The 19,303-nt window shown below is 34.0% G+C and overlaps 1 protein-coding gene across 3 annotated transcripts; it reads left to right on the top strand.

The window, feature by feature from the left end:
- Positions 3,807-18,574, top strand: LOC105163670 (rho GTPase-activating protein 7). 3 transcript variants are annotated; one of them, XM_020694753.1, is made up of 22 exons: positions 3,808-4,116; positions 4,432-4,468; positions 7,025-7,101; positions 7,293-7,363; positions 7,444-7,522; positions 7,669-7,813; positions 7,970-8,089; positions 8,876-8,953; positions 9,708-9,763; positions 9,874-9,943; positions 10,082-10,169; positions 10,344-10,587; positions 11,228-11,443; positions 12,631-12,969; positions 13,963-14,012; positions 14,132-14,192; positions 14,282-14,365; positions 15,630-15,743; positions 15,820-15,986; positions 16,770-16,860; positions 17,511-17,705; positions 18,037-18,574. In XM_020694753.1, exons 1-22 carry the CDS (start codon positions 4,063-4,065, stop codon positions 18,217-18,219), a joined length of 2,619 nt encoding a protein of 872 aa, XP_020550412.1. In that variant the 5' UTR covers positions 3,808-4,062; the 3' UTR covers positions 18,220-18,574. The 3 variants fall into 3 exon arrangements, with proteins under 3 accessions (XP_020550414.1, XP_020550412.1, XP_011080411.1); XM_011082109.2 differs by having other exon boundaries at positions 3,809-4,116; positions 16,770-16,839; XM_020694755.1 differs by lacking the exon at positions 12,631-12,969 and having other exon boundaries at positions 3,807-4,116.

The raw sequence follows: 19,303 nt of genomic DNA, 5'->3' as shown, positions 1-19,303 counted from the left end.
TATGTAAATTTTATGTGATTTGAGAAATTAAATATATCACATATAAAATTTGCTTTCGTCTAATAAATTAATCCCTCAATTGATAAAAATTACTGAATTTGTTGATATTATCAAAAAAACTGTATGAAAAATTGATAAATACTCTCAATCGACTTATTATTGACTTATTGTAGATCAAGCAATTCTTTTCAAACTAAATTACCTTTATAACGGTGAATATATACTTCCTAATACGCATTAACGCGTGAAGACGTATGAGGATAATTTGATTATAAAAATATTTATTTAACATGTAATAAGTCAATCGGAGTAAATATAGATTCTTTTTTCAATTTTTTTGTTAAATACAGTGAATTTTGACTAACGGATGGACTAATTTATGAGACGAAAGCAAACTTTAGAAATATTATAAATTTTTAAACCATAGAAGACGTATATGTAATTACACCAAACCTTAGAAGATGGGAGTTGTGCCTGTTATCAATATTGTAATCTAATGTCTTTTCATGTTTGTGCCAATCATTCTAATAAAAAAACAAGAATATTATTATAGAAAATAATTGAATAAATTGCAAACTTTAGAGGGATAGTTGAAAAATAGTCAATTTTTTAAATTGACTGAGGAGGTTTTGGAGAGAAAAGTATAATGGTAAACCTTCAGTCCAATTTTCATTTTAAACCTTTAGTCCATATACTTTGCACGTGTTTATTTCATTCAAATTTTAACGATAGGACAAAATATACAACAAATATTTAAAATACGAGAGCAAGAATGACTATTTTGAAAAGCATGACACTCTGTTCGAAAAAAGCCCTAATGTATGCGATTAAAATACAATTAATTCAAAATAAATTTATAATTTAATATTTTCTATATTATCCGTGTGTACCAATATCCGTAGGAAAAATTAAATAATTCTCATAAAAAATCATTTAAAACTAAACTATAGTCATCTTTCTTGATATTGAAGCAAACAAGCATTTTCAACATATATATATAGCATGGACTAGATTCAAAATTACTTAAAATCTTTTACTTTATAGTATTTTATAATGAATTTCATATCCTAAAGTCACATGGTTTTTTAATTCCTACTCCTCAAATTTGATTAATTACTCAATATTACATGTACAATATCCAAGGAACACATCCTTGTTGACCTCTCTTATTTGATGATAATAGTAAATGCAAAAACACCTACATATATGTAACTTTATTTAATTTTTGTAAAAATTTAAAATACGGGCTAAAAAAATATGATACAGGAACTACACCTAAATCATATAATGATTAAAATGACCTGTAACTTATCAAAATGATTGAATACTCAAAGAATCCGTGTGACTCGAACCCGATTTGATGATATTATTGACCTTCATAATAACCTGATTATCACTGGAATAACATATTACCTTGAATTGTATAATGCAATCATTATTATAACTGCATAGCCCCAAATGCCAGGTATATTCTTTTATTACATTTAATACCTTCGAGCTATTTGTCAATACTGACCTCACTACCACAAGAATCGAATAGTTATAACCGAGACTTTTTTAGCAGTGTTTCCATCGGCATTGGTGAGGGTACGTCTACTTGAATTAGCTCATTGGCTTGAAACCTAGAATGATCTAAACACACTCACTAACCCCTAATTGAGACATTATATCAAAATATATAAAAATACATCTAAATTTAAATATTATATAAAAAAATCATATTATTTATTTATTTTTTAGTGATTTAAATGAAATAGTCGCATCTAATAATTTTTATACGACAATAATAAATTAAATCATTCAATACATCAAAATATCATTAACAAGATCAAGATATTGTATATAAAAATATATATATTTATCTTTTTTGTAAATAATAAATGCTTTTTATTCAATTTAAGCACCCAATAATTAAAAAAAACTATATTAATTTTCTCAAGGGCAAAACCCTAAATCACCCAATATCAAATTAAAAAAATAATTACCAAAAAAAGAAAAAGAAAAAGAAAAAGAAACCTACGAAAGGGATGTGTTGAAAAAGGAAAAAGAGAATTTGACTAAGCATAGGAAAAGCTAAAAATAGGTTAATTGCTTGAAATTCTGACCACTGAGGTGGCCCTGTCCACCTGGACCACACATGCTCACCACATCCACCAATAACTCCACAACAAAAGTACAACTATTACTGCACAATACACAACACTTAGGAAATGGAGCCACGCTTTGAGGGTTGTACATTCTTTTTGACAGTGGTTATTGGCTTTATTCTTCTGCACCCATTTCATTTTTCTTGGATTCACCTAAATTAGAATCCCATGAGAAAGTTAACTCAAATTACACCGAAAATATCCAAATCATTATTTACTACTCATTTAATTTAAAAATATAAAATAGTAATAATATTATTATCTTATTATTTTAATTGGGATAATATGATTTTAACTACATTTTTATTTCAAAACTTCATAGGAAAAAAAAAAAAAAAAGGAGAAAAGGACATAAATAATAAAGCTGAACAAATCGAGACTTACGTCTTACATATACTACAAGAATAAGTACACTATCTTCTCCTGAGGTTTGATGTTTTTTACGTTTGTTTTTGTTTAATAAATAGATCCACCCGTTAGACAAATTTGACTGATATTAGAAAAAGAAAAAGAATCAAAATCTATGTTTATACCTAATTATTTTGTTACTGATTTATTGCAAGTCAAATAAATATTTTTCTAACCAACCTACTCTTATACATCTCCACACGCTAATGCATGTGAGAATGTCTGATAAAAAAAAATTTTTTGTTTGATCTGCAATACATCGGTAATATCAATTGAGGGTAAATATGATTTTATTCAATTTTTTGCTGAAATCAACAAATTTGATAAATTCTGACTAATAAATAAAATTATTTGCCAAACAGAAACAAACATCATGCGTATTAAATATAATGTCACAGGCTAATTATCTCTACAGTATAGTTACATAATCCCGTACTAATTATACTTAAAGTACATTAACTCTGCAGTTCATTACACACATACCACTATAATTTATAAAATTATAAATACACCCTCCAACGACAAAAACTTAAAACTACATCCCAAAAGTAAACTACATCGAAACCATTTCCAATGTAATTAAATACAATTTAAGGGACATCAATGTAATTTACTCCTACAATAATTAATCATCAATTTGGCTTGAAACGAGTGGAAATATATGTACATTAAATTAAAGCAAATATATTATTACATTACACAAGAAAAAAAATCTTTGCAACATTTAAGATGTTGAGATTTTGTTATCTATAACAGTTCATAAGTTTTTTTTTAAGCAAAATGGATAAAAGCCCTTTTAATTCTTTATTTATATTCAAGAATTTTATTTTGTTCTCGTAATAATAATAATACTGGGTATATTATTACGGACTCCCTCGAAATTTTTAATAATTTTAAATATCTTTTTATTGTTTGATAAATTAAAAATATTTTTTTAATTAACGATTGTCTAACAAATACCATTTCAATGTTGTTAAACGATGATTTTAAAAAGTTATAATTATCATAAATTTAAAAAAAAATTCAATCGTAATTTACCATAATAATACTAAAAAGAAAAGCAAAAATTTGCAGTAAAGAGTAGGAGAGAATGAATGTGGGAGAAGAAGTAGGTAAAAAGCAACAAATACTGCAAAAATGAAATCACAGGTATTATTAGTTATTTCTTTCCTTCCACAACTACTATTACATTACCACCCCACCTAATCTCACCCCCCCCCCCTTCATGTCATATATACACAAACAAAATACAAGAGAGAGAAAAAAAGCAGCTCTGGTTGGTTGCTACTGTTGCTTCATCTATCCATTTTCTTTCTTTCCTTTTCTTTTTTTTTTTTTTGGGGAAATTCTTGAAAGGAAAAAAAAGGGTCCAGTTCTGGCTGTTCATCCACCTCCATTGTGTGGATCTTTTCCGATTTTTGTGGGCTGGATCCGAGTGGACTCAGTGTTTGTTTGAATCCCGGTTGAGATGTGAACTCAGCTGTGGAAAGGGTGAAGGAAAAGCGAAATGTCGGCTTCTCTAGCCGCATTTGAACGCCCTCGTGTTGTGAATTCGAATACGGTAATGCTTGCGAGTTGTTTTGTTTTGGTTGTTTTTCCCGATTTTCGAAGTGTTATTGCGTGAGTGGAAAGGAAAGGATAGGAGGGGTGTGGGTGTTGGGTGTTTTTGCAGTCAAGTTCAGTCAAGTAATTGTCAAGCTAAAGTTGATATCTTGTCAATGCATTTAGTCCGAGGTGTACGCTCTTTTCCTGCTTTGAATTTGGTTGAGAAGTTATTGGATTGGGCTTCAGTTCGTGAATTCTGGTTTGAGAGAGGTTTTAATTTGGTGGGCTGTTGCTTTTCTTGATGATTGTTAGTTTTTCTGATGATTTACAGATATTCAAGAGCGGGCATCTGCTCATATCTTCTAAAGGTTAGTGCTTTCAGAGTTGAAAGTAAGATAGTCTATTTATTTGTTGCAATTTGGGGTGAATATGGCAATAAGACAATCGTAAGGTTTCTGGCAATTTAGAGTGCGTGTGATATCAACTGACAATTTGTAAGTATTTGCCAACTGCGTCAGCAACTTTATGACCAATGCTTGGGTCTGATAGGATTCACATTTACTTAGGCTTCATGTCATTCATTACCCTCCTGCAATTATATTTCAGGATCTAGGGTTTAAGTGGGAAATAGGAGACAAAACAGAGTAAAAAATTAAATTTCACGACGTTTTCTATGTGAAGAAATACGTTTTAATTTTAAATGTTCTTTGACGCAACTGAATATCAATAGAAGCAAATTAAATTGAAGATAAAATGATAAATCAAGAAATACTTCACAAGATTATATTCATAGAAATCATTTCTTTTCCGTTACTTCCAAACACAAACAGAGGACAATATTCTCTGTATTACTTTCCCACTATAGTCATGGTGGAAAAATAGCCTTATAACTCCTAGTTACTTCATGCTTATGATATTTGTCATTAGGGCTTAGCGTAATTGTGGTTGTGTTGTATTTTGGTGCATGTGCATGACATCAGTGCTTAATTTATTGTGGTTCTGATGTGGAAGTTTTTGTTTTTATTTGCTGAAAGTATATTTTTGCTTTTGTTTCTAGTGATATTATGTATTGTTAGTTCATAGGGGTATTTTGTATTGTCCAAACTCAGAATTCAGTTAAACTATACACGAAGACTTGGGTGTCAAAATATCCATTTTGTTTTGATTTTCCATGAATCTAATTTTGAGGTTGGAATTTCACGTCAACGAACAAAAGAGTCTCACTATACAAGCATTTCCACAATTTTTTGTATGTCTACCTCTAGTTTTATAACAAGTTGATATTACGCCAGTTACTTGCTCTTGTGAGGCCTATTGGTGGAGTTTTAGGCAGCTATCTTCCTGTAAATGTTATTCTTTCATTTTTATTTTTGTTTTCATTATCGGTTTGTCATATAATGTTAAGTGATATTTTTGAACTCAGACGTCGTAAAAAATATCATATCCAGGCTTGTAATAGTTTTTGCTTCTAAATTTTCTTAAAGTTGATAGGAGGTGTTACTGGAGAAACTGGTGATATTAGGAAGACTATAATTATCGTAGTCATTCTTCACTGCAATTCTTTTGATCTCACTTTTTAATTAAGTCTACTTCGCTCCTTGTAGTATTTTACGTCCTTTCTGCCCCATTTGGGAGGGTGATAAGAATTAAGTCTATATGGTTTTAATATCCCTCCACTTTTCAAATTTATACAAATAAAAGTATGATGGATCTCCTGTTCAGTTCTCTGCCACTCTTCCCTGCACAGGATGCATGAATAGTTCTTGTAAACTTTTGGCTAAGTTTCATTTCAATTTTTCTTATACATTTGTGAAAATGTTGTACTTTTGGTCAGTCCACAGTGGACTTTTATGCTGTGAATTTGTTTGGTTAGTTCTTTCCAATTATTTTCCAGATTCCTCAAGACCTTTTTGGAAAAATAGGATATTTTTGAGAGCATCGGAAAGATGTTTTTAACTTCTTTCTACGTACTCGTAGATTACATCCATTTCACTCTAGAAATTGATGTTTCTGAAAAACTTGATTGAAATGCATTTTCATTCTCAAACATACTCCTGAGGCAAGAACCCATCACACAATCCCGTTATCAGATCTACTTTGAGAAACACCATTTGCATGGAAAATGACCACAACTGTAAAAACTGAAACCAGACATAGAAAATGTTTTCCTAAAGATCTACTTGTTGCTGGCAGTTACTGATATGGATGGAGTCCATTGCTGGTAATTCCCACTATGAAAATTTAGATGCTGATGAAACATGCTTTCGTAGAACACAACTTCTGTTCTTTATTTCACTCATGCAGGGAATAGGGGTTGGGTAATATCCTCACCGAGTGCTTGTGACTACTTTCAATGATTGAAAAAGCCAAATAATATCTCTCAAAGCGTGCTGATCTAGCGCCTTACACTGGAATGTAATCAACTGCATTACAGAAACTATGTTTCTGTGGAATTATTGATGACGGGAAGGCTGATTGTGGTTGACAGGAGGTCAATAGTAGTGGTTAGAGTGAATATATGGCTCTTCATAGTGGGAGAGCCACCTCTTGCCAATTCTGCAAAGTGGCGGACGCAAGGACATAATTTGATCCAAAGGCTTCTTGCATGTAGGCAGATACAAAACCTTTAGTGAACGCTTTTGAAGCCTATAGTAATGTATCTTAGCTGTAGCTATGACATCCATTCGTTGCAAAGTTGCCAAAATTAAGATACACTTAACTAAAAGCATAAGCTTGGTAAATGGGAGGCTGAGATGGAGAAGCGAAGTAGTCTGTCTATATATGACTATTATTGTATGATAAAAAATGGATCATCCCTGGGTTTCAGCCCTCATTTTTGATTGACACAAATGTAAAATTATGCTCTTCTTATATTGTTTCCACTGAAAATATCATGTTTTATCTGTCATTTAAACTTCTTGCAGGGCTCGGGTGGAAGTCTTGGAAGAAGCGATGGTTTATCCTTACACGTACCTCATTGGTTTTCTTCAAGAATGATCCTGTTAGTTTTATTTACATTTTCTTCGAACTTTTTTCAATGTTATTTTTCTTAAAGTTGATTCAGTAATTTGTTTATTCATCATGTTACTAAGCAATGTGGCCGTCATGGAGCAGTTTCATGTTATTTTTATATGTTCCACCATTAGTTTGATATTATTGTGGCCCTGAATAATGAATTCCCTTTTTGTGTAGAGTGCACTTCCGCAGCGTGGTGGTGAAGTAAATCTGACTTTGGGTGGCATTGATTTGAACAATTCAGGGAGGTATGCATAATCAGTCTCTCTTTCTCTCTTGCTGTTTCGATGTCTGTCCTGCTATGTTATTAATTTCTTCCCCTCTATAGTGTTGTAGTCAGAGAAGACAAGAAACTGCTGACTGTTCTGTTTCCTGATGGACGTGATGGACGAGCATTTACTCTTAAGGTACAAATAGAATTATACATTCTCTTTTATTGTTGTTTGTCACACCCACTTTTTTTATTAGTTATTCAATCCCTTGATTTGTAGTTGATCCATATATAGCTGGCAACATAATCAGCTGCTCTCCTCTTTCCGTTTCTGAATTTCAGGCAGAGACATTGGAGGACTTGTATGAGTGGAAAACAGCCCTTGAACATGCTCTTGCACAAGCGCCAAGTGCTGCTCTTGTGATGGGACACAATGGGATATTTAGAAGTGATACTAATGATACAATTGAAGGGTCTTTCCCTCAATGTTTGTACCTACTGCTGTTTCTTCCATGGTGTTCAATAAATACTATTTTGAAGCTTTAATAGAAATTCTCCTTCTACCCCTTGAGTAGCATGATTTTGACATGAAATTTATATGTTGTATGCAAAAATCTCTGATGGAATTTCCTTTTTAATCCAGGGAGAGACAAACGCCCAGTTAAATCTTTGGTTGTTGGACGTCCAATTTTGCTTGCATTAGAAGATATAGATGGGGGGCCATCCTTCCTGGAGAAAGCACTTCAGTTTCTTGAGAAGTATGGTAAGATTTTGTTTTGCAATCTGTAATTACCTGGAGTATTCCCCATTGAACTAGTTTGTCCAGTGAACTTGAAGCTGTTTTTGTTTCAAATAGTTTCATGCAGACTCAATCCAATTTCTTATCTTTTGCCTGTTTCTGTTTCCTGAACTTGGAATAGTCTTTGACTCGATCAAAATTGAGTATTACCATAGTGAGCTTATTGTTGACAGCTAAGAATTTGGTTTTGTTTATTTTATTTTTCAATTCAAATTTATATTTTAAATATAAACTTTTGTATTTTTCTTTCTCTCTTTGTCCCGTAATCATGCACCCATTGACTTTGTTCCACAGTTCGCGTCTTGAAAATGAACTTATTTAAAATATATTAAATTGTTAAGAGAATACTACCTCTTGGGGACTTAGGCAATCTGAAAATAGACAAATATCCCTCAGTATAGATCTTAATAGTCTCAAGCTGACTACAAAGTGTAGTTTTTAGCACATGATCTGGGGGAACACAAATACCCTGAGTAATGAAATTTCTTCGCTATTTATATGATAGCAGCAGCTTAAATCATGGAAGATAGAAAATACTTGTTTTGTTCCCGTTTTTCTTGCCATCAATAGCAATCATCGCTTAGCTTTGTGTTTCTTCACAAAAGATGAGGGAGGAGAGTTTGTATGATTAGTTGAATCCATATTTTGTATCCAATTATTTACCTCATGAAAAAGACAAGGTGATGATGCAGAAGCATTTCTTTTTCTATCTTCTCAGTGTATTCTGACTATACATACCACGTCTAACAGGAATCAAAGTAGAAGGTATTCTGCGGCAGTCTGCAGATGTTGAGGAAGTGGCTCGAAGAGTTCAAGAATATGAACAAGGTTGTTCGTTTATTCAAGCCTGTGTGATCAAAGACATTATTTCTTTTCCTTGTTGCCATGAGTCCATTGGATCTTTTGCTTGTGAAGATTATGATTCCTGTATAGGGTAAATAGTTTGGTTTTGTTTTTATGCCTAAATGTACATGTGAATTATCTTCTACCCAATGTTTTTGCATTAACAAAAATATGCTTGCTGATTGTCGTCTTTCTTGAAAACTTTGATTTAACTTGCTCAATCAAACATTATCTCTTGTTTCTCACTTTCTTAAATAGGACAACTGATATATAATTGGAAGCTAAAGGGACAACCTTAAGTGACATTCAATTTATAAATTTTTCACATAGTAATATAACTTGGTTTGGATGGGTATCCATTTTCTTAGTTGAGGGACCAATTTGAAAGTTGCATTGCAAAATGGAAGAGATCCAACATGATGCTAGTAGATCAGTGTTATATATCCTGATATATAAAAACTATTTAGAGAAAGTATGGTGGTTATTAGACTATCTCCAGACATACTAACTTGTGATGGTTGGTTAATTGATTGCCTTTTTGTTATCTTACTTTTGGGAGAAAGTTGAATAGCAGAAGACTATAGCTTGTCTGAGTATGGAGTCAATTAAAAAACATAGTTCTCTATTGTTTCCTTTACTTACCTATGTGTCCTTGTTTGTTTTCTCACTCCAAATTGAATGTCAAATTTCTATTACTTGGCATCACATGCATACCAATTTGCAAGCTACTTGATTGTAGGCAAGACTGAATTTGGTCCGGATGAGGATGCCCATGTCATCGGCGACTGTGTTAAGGTTTGATTTCCATCTAAGTACTTGTCTCTTCAGTTCTCGTTTTATGTAACTTGTTTTATGGATACACTGGCTTTATGTAACTGATAACTAATGGAGTTTCTCTCCTTCAGCATGTTCTTCGCGAGCTACCTTCTTCTCCTGTTCCTGCATCCTGCTGCACAGCTTTGTTGGAAGCCTACAGTAAGTATCTGATAGATTGTTTACTGCAAATGTTTGTGCCAAATTCCCTCTGCTCTGTGCTAGCCTATCATGAAAAAATTCTCACGTGTTTACCATTATTTTTGAATAACTTGGTTTCTCTATGGCTGTCTTGAGAAGAAATTGACCGGAAAGAAGCTCGGATGAACGCAATGCAGTCTGCTATACACGAAACATTTCCTGAACCCAATAGGCGCCTCTTACAAAGGTACCATAATGCATAACCTGAGTTATTGTTTACATCAGCACATGAGGGAATCTGCAGATATTTCTGATTGATATTGGAATAGAAGGGATCTTCTGCTATTACGTGAGCTTCGATTTGATACTTTTCTGACACATATATAACTTTTTCATTCTCGTCCTACTCTTGCTACTGTAGAATTCTTAAGATGATGCATACTATTTCCTCCCATGCTTCTGAGAATCGGATGACTCCATCAGCAGTTGCTGCTTGTATGGCTCCATTGCTCTTACGCCCGCTCTTAGCTGGTGAATGTGAACTGGAGGATGATTATGATGTCAATGGAGATAATTCTGCTCAGCTTCTTGCTGCTGCCAATGCTGCTAACAATGCCCAAGCAATTATTACAACACTCCTTGAGGAGTACGAGAATATTTTTGATGTATGTTGTAGTTATTTGTTAGTTCCTGCATTGTCAATCTTATTGGCTGAATTTTAACTCCATTGTAAGTCATGCGTTTTGGTTACTGATATTTGTTTTCTCTGCTCATTCCCCTTATATGTCTTCAAAACTTAATATACGTTCTGCTTTCTTGCATCTTGCAGCTTTAAAATGATGAGACGTAACTGTCTCAAGATGCTCCTTTAATCTGTCCCTGTATGATTGTAGTTAGCCAATATTGTGGAAAATGTTGACATGTTGTAGTTAACTAATCAATTTCTTTTTAAACTGTTCTGCATGATAGCTTTACTTATTCCTAACCATTTATTCAGGGAACCCTATGGATAGGGTCTATTATGGGGGATTCCTGAACAAACTCTGTGGTTTAAGTGTTTGCTATTTTTATCAAAGTCATCATTCATGAAATACTATTTTCCTTTGTCAGGATAAACATAACCAAAAATTTAGTTGTTAGGTGTCTTTGTTTATGTCCCATATGTTGTTACACAAGGCTCTTAGTTGCTCCTTTTATTGGTCAATTAGTATTATGAGTTTCGTGCACAATTTACAATATGCCTTGGCTGTTCCTTTTGAGAAGTTTTGGGAGCGTGCTTTGCAAGTAACTACTTTTCCCTTGCAGGATGATAGTATGAACAGATGCTCCTTGTCTGCGGATTCTCAATCTGCTAGCAGTAGAAGCGAAGAGATGAGTGATGATGAAAATCCTAACATAAATGCGAATGGTTATCATGATGCTGAAAATGAAGTTGACCCTGAAGCAGATTATGACCATGATCGCAGACTCAGTGGGAAGTTAAGTGAAAGCAGTGGCTCTGCTGCCAGCGATCTGTATGAGGTTCTCTCTCTCTCTCTCTCTTCTGTCCGTATGAGGTTCTCTCTCTCTCTCTCTCTTCTGTCCACTACTGCTTGCATACCTACACATGCTTTTTATGAGTTCAATATATTGGCACTGTAAAACAGCACTCGTCATGGATTTTTCTAGTGTTGATATGTGTGATTCTTTCAATATGGTCTTTTGTAATTAATTTCTACACCTACTTTAAGAATGCCTTTTGGTTTTTATGATGTTCTTTTGTCTTGGTAAACACTCTTGTTGCATCATAATGTTAACGAGGCTGTGAAACATAAAAGTACAGCAGAGAAGCATGGTTGTCTGCTAATAATGCTTGCTGCTGGCAGATACTACTATTTCTATCAATTATACTGATTACAAGTATGATGATAGTAGCTATAGCAGCAACAATGGAAAAACAACAGTAGTTATTTCCCTAAGTTGCTGCTAAAAGAAACACAATAACGTCAATATAAGGAGTTTGTAAAAAAACACAGTCCTATGAAGCTACATTTCTGGAACCGGGTATTTATTCATGAAGAATAAACTTTAGGATGATAATGATATTTCTGAAAACAGCAATGATAGTTGTGAAAATAAAAGTTCTATGATGACATTGTAGTTGTAACAACCATAATGGCCTGTATTGGAGGAAAAAGGAGAAATAACACTGTCTGTATGAGGGAATTATAGATTTATCTATAGCTGCTAAGTTATGTTTCTGAAACTGGAGCCTTAAGAATTGTTCAAGAAATAGCTTATAAAGATAGATAGAGGGGCCACAGTTTATATTCTACTTCTTAGTTCTACAATATTGTAAATTTAAAACAACTGTGGAAAAAAGAGCATGCAGTTTTCATTATGCTTCTTAAACAAAATTTAAGGGTCAAATTTGGAAACGGGGAGTTGATTCGGGGGTAATATTTTTGTTGGCTGCATATATTTTAAATTTCTTAATATTGTCATTTTGTGCTTTGAAGTTACTTTTCCCAGAATCTCTAATTACATAAACAGAAATGAAAATTAGTTTTACATGTACCACAGAAGGCAGTTGATTCTAACTTTTTGCGAAGCTGTAGCTTTGCAATATTTTAATTCCTTTTTTTGGGTTTTGCTTTTAGCATCTTGTTTGATTCCTTTTGTTTCAAGAAGCTTACCGAAGTTGCCTTTGTTGCACTTGCTAATACCAGGCAATTGGGAATGGTGATTCAGACGATGGATCATCCACTCACAATGGTACTTTGGCAACAAAATTAAATCCAACACTGGACCCTAGACCTCTTACGGATCCTAATCTTTCAGTTATTGAGCAACTAGACCAACAGAAGGCATGTGAAAACACGATGGATGCTTCTGCTGAAATACTTGGTAATGACTCACAGAGATCTATGGGAGATATTTTGTCATCTATGGGTCAAGAGCTAAATCAATCTATTCCTGGACCTGAACTATTGGCTGATAAGACAATGCCCAAACTTACAAACTCCAGTCTCAATACCAAGAAATCAGCATTTTGGGGAAGAAAAAATGTGAGTATTCAGTTTACCATACACAAGGAAATAATGAAAACTAAAACTGCAGGGAGGATAGAGGAAAATTGGTGATGGATGGAGGTTATTATTTTACAATAGAGAGATAGACTTGTTATCTAAATAGATCGATCGCAAATTGTGGACAACTGAGTCTAGAATGATGCTTCTTGTGGCTATGGACTAATCAGACCTCCAGTTAACTTGCCTTGATCTGGCTCAATTAGATGATTAATTTTATCCATTTTATTTCCCAAATATATTTGAAACATGTATATATTAGCCAAAGATGTAAACAGCATGAGCTTCATTTTACTTGCATGATTGTGTGCATCAATCAATCACTTCTCTTTTGAACTTGATTCTTGCTATAGACTCATGTACATGCAAACTAAATGCATTTGTGTGAAGTTGATCTAGCATCATTGGCAATATTATGTTCTCCCGTTTCCATCATTTGGAGCAGTGGCAATGCATACAACACTATCTGTTCTCATCTGTAATTATATGCAATAACTGATATGAGTATATGAGTGTTTTCCTTCTCTTTGAAGCCACTGGAACACGTTTTACAGGCTTTACTGCAACGTTTTAAAGATTTTTCTAAGTCTTCCGTGGTCACTATGTATAAATTCATTAGGTTAAGGTGACCAAAATCCAGAAAAGAGATTTAGTACATTAATATCTTTGGCTCATTATTGTTATCTTACCTATGTAGGTTGAGTTCTTAGTTTGTCCACAAAATGAGGATAATTGACCAGATTGAATATTAAACTGATTATACGTGAACTAGATAATTACCATCCAAGCATTAAACTTTCAAAGTGTTTTCTGATAATCTTTTTCCTACAGAGAGGTGGCAGGGGATCTTGTTGATGTTTTTGTGATTTGGCTTTTGATATATTAACCCATTATTTTTTGTTATTTTGAACATTTTGCATTAACACATTTGGTTTGTTGAATCAAAGCATGCTGATTCTTTTGTTTTTCCAGGCCAGGAGAACTCCTTCAACTGAATCAATTGATTCTTCTGGGGAGGAAGAGTAAGATTATCGTCTATCACATTTTACCTTATTGATTATTCTTTGTTCATGCTTGCATGCTGGATTTGATTCTTCTAGCATTTCCTTGTTAGATTGAAGCTCAATGATTTCTTTTATAGGCTTGCCATCCAACGATTGGAGATTGTGAAGAATGATTTGCGTCAAAGGATTGCCAAAGAGGTAACTATTGGCTTTTGGGGAGCGTCCATGCTATAGTGTGCTACTAGATATAGTTTGTAATAGGACATGGTTTTTTACATCTACTTTAGGCAAGAGGAAATGCAATTCTGCAAGCTAGCTTGGAGAGAAGGAAACAAGCTTTGCATGAGCGTCGGTTGGCACTTGAACAAGATGTAAGTATTTGTCAATCAATATTAACTGTTGCTATGTATGACTGTATGATCTATGTCATTCCTAGCACATTGAATGTTGTCACTCAAATATAGACCCTCTCCTAATATCTTCTGGCACCATACCTTTCTAATTCTCTGTTCTTCCTTCACTATATATCTTTAGTATTATGAATCTCTCTCTCTCTCTCTATATATATATATATATATTGACTGCTCCGTAAAGAGTGGACCCCTTAGAGGTGCTATGGCTCATTTCCTGTCCTCCCTTCCCCTCAGTCATGCATCCTGGTTCTTGGCGTGCCTTCATCTTGATACTAAAAATTAACAATTAGATTATTGAATCCAATTTCATCTATTAGTGGAACTTGACGGAAGGAATTATTTTGAGAAAAATCAAACCTAATGGCACTTTCGCTTTGCAATTCAGATAACTTTTTGAAACACTCTGGGTCATTTTATAAATTGATTCTTTTAAGGCATGTATATATGTCAAATCTGCATTTGAGTTCAGTCACATGATTTTTATAGCTCACCTTTTAGTTGCACTGCTTACTGTTTACTTTCTCATTATTCATTTATGATTTATATTTCAAATGTTATATGATATTTGATTTGACTATGAGCATCGTAGAACTGTATTACTGCTTAGTTTGATTTTGTTCTTTCCTCATGTTACTCTCTCTTGAATGGTGAGAACTTCTATGTATATATGTGCCAAATATGCATTACTATTGTTTAATGAATGGAGGGAGGTTACTATGAGCTCGAAGATCAAAGTTGTTGTAATATCTAGACACGGTCTTTATAAGATGGTGTTTAGCACCCAAAGGACAGTAGTGCCTTTTCTGGAGTGCACGGAACTTTCAAAGTTTAGTTCCTAATGGTGCTTCAATGGAACATTCATGTGTTACTCTTTTCCCATCATTTACTATATTCATTCTCTTCCCTCTCCTTTCTCTATTAAACTTTAGTGACTGGACTTCGCAAAGATATATTTGACAGGTAACATTTACTGTTCACTATTAGCTGATAAATAAATATGCACCATGCATTTGGCAGTTATACATCGGATGTTGGTGTCTGATTCTTATCCAAGTTCATATGGAATATATACTTAATGCCTCTTGGAGACAGTAACTGTTAAAAAGTATGCAGCATCATGACATTCTTTTCTGGTGCATAAACCATATTTTCTTTTCCTCTCACTGCCCTACATATTTTATGGTCTGGCGGGCAGTGATTGACCTTTTGTTCTCTTTACCAGGTAGCAAGATTGCAAGAACAGTTGCAAGCTGAGAGAGATTTACGAGCTGCTCTGGAAGTTGGCTTAAGCATGTCTTCTGGGCAGTTTTCTGGCTCCCGTGGCATGGATTCCAAGGTTTGCATCAATTTCTCTATATCTCTAAGTCATCCAGCAATATTGTATCTGCTGAAATCTTTTATTTACTATGAAGACAAGGGCTGAGCTGGAGGAGATAGCTCTTGCTGAGGCAGATGTAGCCAGATTGAAGCAGAAAGTTGCTGAACTTCATCATCAGCTAAATCAGCAGCGGCAGCATCACTATGGTCTTTCAGATGCAATTGACCGTTATCAACATGCTCCAGATCAAAGTTTGCAGCAGTGAGTCAAAATCCCATGCATTGACATTGAGATATTTTCATATCCCACTAAAATACCGCCCATCATACAATGCAAAACAACTGGAGTGAAGATAAAGTAGAATATTTTTGGAGCATGCCCAAGATTTGTGATATGTTCAAGCAAATTCATTTGTATGAGCTGCATCATAGAATGCGATCTGTTTGCCTGAGAAACTTTTGTTATCTTTCCTGCATTTATACCCTATTCACCTAGGAGAATATGACATAACATGAGTCCATAAACAAAAATACTGTCCTGTAATAAGGAGTTCCTTCTTGGGAAAAAAGAGAAAGGAATGAAAAGAAGGGACAGGAAGTTACTACGTCTAGCCCATGTTTAAAATAAAATAATCAATCCTTTGTGATTCCTCACTCACCCAATAAATCCTCATATATTGTCTTCTTCATAATTAGAATCTTTAAACGTGACTTGGACTTAGAGACTTCATAACCTATCTAGGGGCAATGAAAATTTGTATGCCATGAAAAAGATTTAGAGGCTTCACTAACAAATAGATAATATGAAGATTGGAATGAATGATCTAAAGTGGCACTCATGCTGCATGGTTGTGGGTGCAAGATTCTTAACTCACCTTTTCTTCCTGGTTTTGGGTCGGACAGGGTTAAGGAAACAAGACGAGATCAGATGTAAATATTTGGCACATTATCAAATTAATTTGGAATCTGATTGAAGTCTTTAACTTTTGTAGCATAATTTGAATTTTTGTAATTGGTTCTGAAGAAAATTAATACTTACATGCAGGAAGTATTTCCAGCAAGATTTTGATACAACACTTGCTGTTTGTAATCATGAGAGAAAACAAAGGACTGAGGTGATTGTTCCTTTTCCTTTTGTAAGGTTTTCATGTTCCTCTTCAGCTCTCTTTCATTTTAAAAATATTATTTCATCCACTTGTGCTTGTAATTCTCTATGCAGTTCTTGCATTGTCCTTCTGTTTTGACTTCTTTACCTCAATTTTCATTCTGTCCAATTTCGACTTTTTGAAACTTATTCTTGCTGGTAACCAACCCCTCCGTGATATCTGTTTGTTGGTTTACTCTCAACTAGCAAGCTTTTATGCAGCACGAAATTATCCAGTAATCATGATCCATTCCATAGATGCATGTCCTGAAGAAATTCTATGTACGTACTGCATGCAAAATTTATGAAGTCTGCATGAATCATGAGTTGAACCATGTAAATTTCAACCCTAACATTTACTGACATTTTCTAATGCTTTTGATCGACGTTAATCGATATATGCCGTAAATCTTATTATCCTCTATTATCATCAGAGAGATACTTATTGCGAAACCCAAAATTTCCTTTTATTCACGATATACATGCTACTGGAGACGTGCAACAGAGTGCCAGATTAGACGGACAAGTTCTTTTTACTTTTCCGTTCACTAGAAACCACATTTTGGGGTGGGGATGTCCGAGAGTGTACAACTTGTTACTAATCTCATTTTACTTACTGCTACAACTCTTCATCGTTTTCAGGAGTTCTTGGGGGCAGAACCAAGAACCACCAAGGGACCATTATTGACATCTGGCAGTAGTAGGCAGCCTTCTAGGAAGCAGTTGATGGAATCAACGAGTCCGGCTGCTTCTAAAAGCAGTGAAGCGTCCACATCTGTTGACAATCTTTGTGCTGTTGATTCTGCATCTTTACCTTCCACTTCTAGGGTTCCTGAGGTAAGACAGATTATTACCGAAATCCACCTATAACCAGAAAGTTAGAATGTGGGAGGTTCTATGGAGACTGTCATTCAGCTGTTCATTTCAGGGTTTACATGCATAAACTTGCTTATTTTTGTGCCTGTTTCATTACATATACAACAGCAATGAGTCTTAAAATGATTTAGCACCATAAAATATCTCATGATCAATAGCTTGTAAAAAGCAATACCAAGATCAGAGCTGGATTTTCTACTAAACCCCAACGGACCTTGTGTGGTCGAATTTTCTGGCTACCACCTAAAATTTGAGTAGCTGATAATCAAAACAATTCTATGTTTTGCCGCAGGTGATGGAATATCCTCGACATCCAGCAGCAGCATCCTCAACTTTGGTAGAATTGACAACACGTCTCGACTTCTTCAAGGAAAGGAGATCTCAGCTGATGGAACAACTCCACAACCTGGACTTAAACTACGGATCGACACCTCAAGATTTTGTGTATAAACTCTCGTCTCCTCCTTGGAACTAGACGTTCTTGCTTCTGGGTGGAAATGCTGCCATCTTTTCATTGTACAGTCTTTACACGATGGTATATAATTGTGTTTCGTGTTTGAAGTTTGCTGCTGGAGTAGTCCACTCCAGAGAGCTCGTGTTTTTTCGTGTTTGTTTTTCATGGAGAATATGTAAGTAGGGTCTACGCTGTCGAATTCTGGTTCCTATAGATTTTCTTATGGAATATAACGCGGTTTAAAGATTAACTGCACTGTCTTATTATTCGTATGCAGATTGTTGTACTGAAAGTATGCTTTGATTTGACATTGTAGAGTTTGGACTGAAACGTGGGACAAATGTTATTGCACAAACAGTTGTTCTTGGCTGCTATATATCCATTTCATTGAGTAGTATATAAATACCTGAATGTAATGTTTCTTGTTACAGGTTATAGTGCAATGTATTCTTGGTGACTTTTCAGACATCATGGCTATTGATCATGTCGGCTCATACGCCCTCAAACGTCAATAGCTTGTCTTTTTTCCCGGAGGAATAACGATTTATGGGATGTTGTCTTGTAAGTTTAACTATATTTTTATAAACTTCTAAGTTCTAACTACACTTATGAAAGAATGCCAATGTAATATACCTTTAAAAATTTTCTATGTAAATTTTTTTCCTTAAAGTGCACGTCAATAGAAATTAAGGGTAATTATATTTATACTCCCTTATCTATATTCTATTTGAATAAATCATCTTTATTTTTTGCTTAATTACAAAAACAATCATTTGCAACAAAAAAAAAAAAAAAGGACAATTGTGTAATTATGTTGATATTTTTGGAGGTGTATGCTTAATTTTTTGCCAAAAAGCAGAGGTGACAGTGTAAGTAGTATTGACGTTTTTTTATTGGTGTATGTATAATTTTTTAAAAAATATAAAAATTTGTTAAATAGATTATAGGTTATGAGTGCAAAGTGCAAACATAATTATCCTTATAAACAATAATTTCAGATGCGGTATTTATAATTTTTAAAATATAGAAGGTATTTATGTAATTAAATGTAATTTTAGGGATGATCAATGTAATTTTTAACTTTTTTTTTTTTTTTTTCCAAATT

This window comes from Sesamum indicum, linkage group LG6 (genome assembly GCF_000512975.1).
Source record: "Sesamum indicum cultivar Zhongzhi No. 13 linkage group LG6, S_indicum_v1.0, whole genome shotgun sequence".
Taxonomy (NCBI): domain Eukaryota; kingdom Viridiplantae; phylum Streptophyta; class Magnoliopsida; order Lamiales; family Pedaliaceae; genus Sesamum; species Sesamum indicum.
The sequence above is the reverse complement of the archived record's forward strand: the minus strand, read 5'-3'. Positions and strand labels throughout refer to the sequence as shown.